This window comes from Zea mays, chromosome 7 (genome assembly GCF_902167145.1).
Source record: "Zea mays cultivar B73 chromosome 7, Zm-B73-REFERENCE-NAM-5.0, whole genome shotgun sequence".
NCBI classification, from domain to species: domain Eukaryota; kingdom Viridiplantae; phylum Streptophyta; class Magnoliopsida; order Poales; family Poaceae; genus Zea; species Zea mays.
The window spans coordinates 50,780,585-50,787,644 of record NC_050102.1 but is presented as its reverse complement, the minus strand read 5'-3'; the positions used below and the strand labels follow the sequence as shown (position 1 = coordinate 50,787,644).

Below are 7,060 nucleotides of genomic sequence, written 5' to 3'. Positions count from 1 at the left end.
AAATAAAGTAGAGTCTACTTTTCCTATTTCAAAACCATTTTTAAGCAAGAAACCCTTAAGACATTCATACCAGGCTCTACGGGCTTGTTTAAGCCCATAGAGTGCTTTATGTAGAAGGTAGACATGGTTTGGCTTCTTTGGATCTTCAAAACCCAGTGGTTGCTCCACATAGACCAACTCTTGTAGTGGTCCATTTAAGAACACACTCTTGATATCCATTTGATATAACTTGAAATCATGATTATTAGCATAGGCAATTAATATTCTAATGGACTCTAACCTTGCTACCGGTGCATAGGTTTCCCCAAAGTCAAGTCCTTCAACTTGGGTGTAACCTTGAGCAACCTACCATGCTTTGTTCCTTGTTACCACACCATTCTCATCTTGTTTGTTGCGAAAGACCCATTTGGTTCTAATTATATTTTGCTTGGGTCTCTCTACCAAGGACCAGACCTCATTTTTGGTGAAGTTGTTTAGCTCTTCTTGCATGGCAACAATCCAGTATGGATCACTTAGTGCTTTTTCTACCTTAAGTGGCCCAAGAGAGGAAACAAATGAGTAAAATTCACAAAAATTTGCTAAACAAGATCGAGTTGTTACCCCTATCTTTATGCTACCAAGAATGTTGTCCACTGGATGATCGTTTTGGATGCCCTGGTGTACACGAGGATGAGGCACCAAGGGTTGTCTTTGGATTTGATCATCATCATCCTCTTCTTCAAGAGGAACTTCACCTTCTACCGCTCCTTGTTCATCTTCCACAATGCTTGGCATATCTTGTGGTTGAACAAGTTCCTCAAGAGTTGGATGACTTGAGGTTGTTGGGTTTACTTGAGTGGAAGATTCATCATCTACCACCTTTGTACCCCAATAGTGGCCCCATTGGTCATCCAAACCCTTTCATCATCGTCGTCCTTCTCGAGCAGTCTTACTTCACCAATTGCTAGCTTCTTGATAGCCTCACAAGGTGGCCTTTCATTTCATGCAAATCACTAGAAATGTGCCCTTGCGAGCCATTAGTCTCATCAAACGTCACATCTACCGCTATTTCCACAAGACCAGTGGAATTTTTGAAAACATGATATCCGTGTGCGTTTGATGCATAACCAAGCAAGAAGCCCTCGTCCACTTTAGGAGCAAACTTTGAGCTCTTGGCTTTCTTATTAAGAATAAAACATTTACACCAAAATCTCTAAAATAATCAACCTTGGGTTTGTTAACAGTAAGAAGTTCATAAGTTCATAAGAAGTTCATATTTTGTGAAGGTAGAGACGGTTAATTGCATGGTAGGTGGTGTTGATCGCCTCTGTCCAGTAGTTATCTGGTGTCTTGTATTCATCCAACATTTCTCTTGCGGCTTCAATAAGTGTACGGTTCTTTCTCTCCACAACACCATTTTGTTGTGGAGTGTAGGGAACCGAAAACTCATATTTGATTCCTTCCTCACTCAAGAACTCTTCAACACCGGTATTCTTGAACTCCGTCCCATCACTACTACAAAACATGTTATATGAGACGGTTAATTTTTAGTTCTTAAGACGCTTATGAAGTGTCCAAATTTGATGGAGTCGTAAAAGATGTCCCACTTTTAAGATGGTTATAAACCGTCTTAAAAGATATTATATAAGACAATTTTTAATTTATAATCGTCTGAAAAAGGTATTTGTTTAAGTCATTTTGTTCATAAACCGTCTTGAATTAGGTTTTTGTTTAAGACACTGCTTCTAAAGAACCGTAGAGAAGACAAACATTATAAGTCATAAAGTATTTATCAAACTGTCTCGAATATCCTACAATAATAGACGATTACAATAGGAAAACCATCTTATTTAGGTGACTAATAATGGACGTTTTAGAAACCGTCTTATTTAGGAGACTGATATTAAACATTTTGGTGACCGTCTTATTAAGATTTAAACAAAATGACTTACACGGCAGTATCAGATATCACGTTATAATAATTTGAAAGAGAAATATACATACGCATATATTGAACAACATTATAATTAATATAATATAAATAAGTACCATTCAATATATCATAAATAAGCATTGTCAAACAACGCATACATAAGTGTACTCTAAATCTAAACTAAAATACAATTGTTTGCACTAATGTTAAGCCTAACTTTATATGAAATCAAATCTCTACACTTCTGCGGCCACCAAATTTGAATTCCATTCTATGTTTTCCTGTACAACAAATAGAAGAAAACTAGACATAGCAAAAACCTCCAAGCAGCACGTGGATGGTCTCAAAGCTGCTCTTGTGCTTCTCCCTGTTCTTGATCACTCCTACACGCCCGGTGTTCCTCCCACCGGTCACCATGATCACGTTGCCGACATCAAACTTGATGAAGTCCATGATCTTGTTGGTCTCCAGATCGATCGTGATGGTGTCGTTGGCCTTGATGAGCGGGTCGGGGTAGCGGATGGTGCGGTCGTCGTAGGTGTTCATGTAGGGGATGCCTTTCTGGCCAAACTGAATAGGCCTCACCTTGCATAGCATGAACTGCACACAAACCAATAGAAAAGCAGTGAGCATTTCACAGGCGTACTATGAAAGGGCATGGGAATTTCCAGCGATGAAAATGGATAGATAGACAGAGCAACATCTATTAATAGTCCTAACGATTGTAGCACATGACATTTTCAATGCAAGACTTTCATGCACACAACATATATGGACAATATGGCAAGGTACACAAATCTACTAATGAAAAACAACAACCTCACACAGCTACCAAGATCATCATGATCAACTAGAACAATGAGAGATGATGTGTAAGAGAATTGGCCTAACCTTGGCATCCTCATCCTTGATTGGGTAAAGACGGAAGCAGCCTGTAGTTCTCGTTTGTCTTAGGGATGGAAATGACATCTGCCAAAAAAATGACACCACAAATCAGCAACCAAAATATGTGTATAGGTATCTTTATGCATTAATAGAGATATAGGCATACGCATGAACCCAGCAGGGTAGGTCTTGTCAGTCCTGACCTTGCCATCAACAAGTACATGGCGTTGCATCAGGATAGAAATGACCTCACGGTACGTCAGTGCAGACTTGAGCATGTTCCTGATGATGAGGATCAGAGGCAGGCACTCCCTGGACTTGTGAGGTCCAGAAGATGGCTTGGGAGCCTACAGGAAAAAAAGACCAACCTGAAGCATCAGACAAATGGGGAAGTACAGAAGATTGTAGGTACCAAAGCTAGAAAATATTGTTTACTCACAAAAGCTCTGCCAAGCTTATCGAGCATCCAATGCTTGGGCACATTGAGCCTCTTCAAGTGCTTCTTCAATCCCCTAGCCTGGATTGCAAAATAATAATGATCAACAAAAGCGCAACATATTCCAGTATGGCATTCATAGGTGACTCATCCAGATTGCATTAGCTGTTAAAAGTAACAACAACTACACACTACTTGAAAACAAAAGACCCTTTTCATACATGTCTATCTCTATTACTTATATATGAGCAGTGCCATCGTCAGCACCTCCTGTATGTATACCTAGGACGACATCAGCTGGCGAGGGCCGCGGGGACGCACGGGCGTCTTGGATGGGCTCACCCTGAAAACACACTAGAACGACTCTGTTATCCAACCACCCAGAAGAGCTCCTTCCTCAATGCAAAGTGTAAGAAGATCAGTCAGAGTTTTACCTTATTGGCAAGGATCCCAGTACCACACCGCTACAGTTGATAGCGGCAGTAGCACTTTCTGCCTGGAAAAAATTGAGGCCCAGTTTTAAAACAGCTCGCAGAATAATAAGGCATTTGAACGACAGACCAAACAACTTGCAGAATAAAAAAGATGAGGCGCAGGAGCTGACGCAAGGCCGCTGGAATAGTAGTAAGAGAAGTAACAAGGCCAAACAAATTAAATGTGGTTTTCAATAACCCAATGAGAAATGCACATCAATGCTAATCAATCTAATACTAAACATCAAGCAAAAAGTGATGTTTAGCCATTTTCAGGCGCAAGCAAATAAAAAGTACCTGAAGGAATATATCTGCAAAATAACATGAAGTTTTCCTGTACAATAACATGAAGTTCCAGAAAATATGAATGTGGCAGTTTATTGAAAAGAAAAACAGAATTCACAGAGGCAAAGAGCTAACGTAAATCACATCCTACACAAGTGAAAATGCTAAGTACTATTTATTCTTAGTGTTCACCCTTTACTAACATGATACAATCAAAAGTCACTCCCGAATGCAAGAGACTGCAAGTAACTTCAGACATTCTAGGACAAGTACAATATAATGAATAAGACACTTTACACATAGAACTGAATGACTGGACCCACTACTGTGATTAAAAAACATTTAAACTGCATTTCAGCTATTCACTTGGAATTAAAAATGTATTTGTGACTCGTGTGATTTCATCTTTATCCCAACGCAACTTGATTGAGACAGGTTTGTTGTTGGTGTGGAGTTGATGCAGAAGCTACCCTAGATAATTCAGAATATCATATCATCCATACGGAAAAATGTCTGGATGTTCATGTTATACCAATCAGTTCTTTTGAGAAGTATAGAAAATTACAGACAGGGAACAGAGTCAAACCTGATATCTGGATCCTTCAAAGATGTAATGATCTGGGCCTGGTGCCTTCTAATGATATCCTGCACATCTATTACTAACAGCATCCTAGTCATGTTTTCCTAAAAGATGGATTAATTACTGTCTCAATATGGTAGATTTTACACTTGCACAACTTGATGCGGAAGCAAGACTGCTAGCAAAAGGCATTAATTAAGTAAATATTAATAAGAAATGCAATTACCAGACCGAGGTACCGAATGTCTGGCTCCCGGACTGCAATAAACTTCCCAATAAGAGCCACACACTGTGACATCATCTCCTTCTCAGCATCCAGATGCATGACCTGTAGAAAGTCCTGCTTTGAGTACAAGCTGTTATAGTCAACATCAACATCCGTCTCAGATTTGGAATCCAGGAATTCTGATACCTGAAACAAGTAACAGGAGAGATAACGATAGTATCATACGTAAGTGACATAAATCATAAATGGGAACTCCATGCTTTACATAAGCGGCTTAAAAAATACGTTCCTAAAGTGGCCTACAACTAAGTGTAAGATAATGTACTAGTCCACCTCATAATCGTGCACAAAATCATTTCAAATAAACTCATAATTTTAGACCTAAACTTCACATATAAACACGATCAACACAACAACACTGATAGGACCCGTCAGATAGCCGATAAAAATTCTGAACTCATCCTACGCAATTTTAGTTCACCACAATCATAACATCGAACCTATAAAACCTAGACTGGGTCATATCATTATAAATAATGGGACAACTAAACAAACACTTTATGGCGAGGCACTTCAACGATCATCTAATATAAGCACTACAAATACTTAATACCACCACAATATCTACAAAGAAAAGAGAGGAAAGAATCCTTCCCTGTATAACTCAATGGACTAGCACACAAGCACTGCTACGGATCATGAGGTTATCCCAGAGCACATCAACCTCAATCAATTCCGAATACACAAGAACGACGCCAATCCCATGGCTCAGGCGTCCCACCGAATACCTGGCGAGCATCACATGACCTCACTCCTTTAATTACTTCCTTGCTCAAACATGGGGATTTCAATTCTTCACCAAAAATGCACACATATACACAATTAATAATTAAGCACGGGCGCCGGATGGGAAACGAACAGAGCAAAACACGACACGGACGTTACCTGAGCAAACATCAGCGTGGAGCTAGGGACCGAGCAGAGGAGGTCCGAAAAGGAACGGTACCTAGATGCTTGACCACACCATTGGGAGGGGCTGGGAGCTCGACATCGGCCTGGGCGTCGATGTAGAGGAGCAGGGACGGGAGGGGGCGCTCGTGTGCTGGCATGGGGAGGGCGCGGCGAGCAGAACGGTCGGACCTGGCAAATCTGGTCGGAGCAGGGAGGGAACCAGGGGGGTGGAGGAGCTGGACGTGAGGGCGACGGCACGTCCGACGTTGGGGCTGGGGCGAGCTCACCAAGGAAGCAGGGGCACAACCATGGTAGGGTTGCTGCAGAGAGGAAGATGGAGGGAGGGGCATCGGCTGGACACAACAACAGGAAGGGGAGCTGGTTGGACATGAGCAGGGCGACGTCGGCAATGGAGGTTTGGGCATTGGAGACGCTCGGCATGGGAGAAGCCAGGGATGGCGCTTGAGGAAGAGAGATGCTGGTGAAGGGATCTCACGTGTGAGGGAGGAAAACTGGGCTCCATGGCGGCTGAAAGGATAAGGATGGTTGGAGAATCTCCTGTTGAGCGATTTACACCAGGATGAAGGCCCTTAGGGAGTCATGCGATCCATTCTTGAGAGGGACAATGCCGGCTACAGAAAAGTCTAGAAGCCCCAAGCGGCTGGAGATAGGGCTGATGATTAGTAAAAGAGAAATTAAATCTTTCTCCCATTTTTTTTCAAAAAAAGAATACAAACCCGAGCTCTAAAATTAGGGTTTGAACAGTGTATAAGTGGATCAGATCACAACGATACGGGTCGACGGTACTTGTGTCATGGTTTGATTTAATCGAAACCAAATTGAATTTACCTGAATCTCATTTATATTGGCAAAAGCAAATTTTAGAAATCCGAGTTCTCGTATTAGGATTTAGACGTGGTCTAATTTAGTCGGACCAAAATTATATGGGTGATTGTATTTAGACAACGTTTGCTTAAGTTTGAAATTGGACAAAAATGTATCTGCTAAGGAACATATTTAATTTCTTCACCTTAATGAATGGGGAAACTGATTAATTGCGAATACACGCTCTCGACTCCAATTTTCTCGGTCTAGTTTAATCTCGCATCAACACACTTGTCGCCGAGCTTCTAATAAACTTTACTCGGGTCAAAAATTACAAGAGTGGGTCGAGGTTCCAAATTCTTGTCCGCTTAATCGATAAATTTTAATCAGACACAAATTTCGACATTTCACGAAATAAATACGAGAGATCAATGTGGCATCGAAATTGTGATCCTTTCTAAAGCGACGTCACGCAACGTTCACGTGG

At 41.2% G+C, this 7,060-nt stretch overlaps 1 protein-coding gene and 1 pseudogene across 2 annotated transcripts; both read right to left on the bottom strand.

Moving 5' to 3' along the window:
* Positions 1 to 2,099: 2,099 nt before the first annotated feature.
* LOC103633877 (ribosomal protein eS4 pseudogene) lies at positions 2,100 to 3,304 on the bottom strand (annotated as a pseudogene). Its single transcript, NR_165378.1, has 4 exons — positions 3,237 to 3,304; positions 2,964 to 3,144; positions 2,804 to 2,881; positions 2,100 to 2,512 (listed from the first exon to the last, which is right to left on the bottom strand). The product of NR_165378.1 is annotated as a ribosomal protein eS4 pseudogene (transcript).
* Positions 3,305 to 4,796: 1,492 nt separating this feature from the next.
* On the bottom strand, positions 4,797 to 6,276 carry LOC111589798 (vegetative cell wall protein gp1). Its single transcript, XM_023300720.1, has 2 exons — positions 5,804 to 6,276; positions 4,797 to 4,983 (listed from the first exon to the last, which is right to left on the bottom strand). The coding sequence occupies exons 1-2, from the start codon at positions 6,187 to 6,189 to the stop codon at positions 4,869 to 4,871; spliced, it is 501 nt and encodes a 166-aa protein (XP_023156488.1). The 5' UTR covers positions 6,190 to 6,276; the 3' UTR covers positions 4,797 to 4,868.
* Positions 6,277 to 7,060: the final 784 nt, after the last annotated feature.

What these genes read in the sequence shown, in the direction of transcription:
- LOC111589798 (XM_023300720.1), bottom strand. Translation starts at nt 6,189, where the DNA reads ATGCCGAGCGTCTCCAATGCCCAAACCTCCATTGCCGACGTCGCCCTG. An exon ending in TGGTGTGGTCAAGCATCTAG is followed by an intron (nt 4,984 to 5,803) that starts GTACCGTTCCTT and finishes TACTTGTTTCAG; the next exon opens with GTATCAGAATTCCTGGATTC.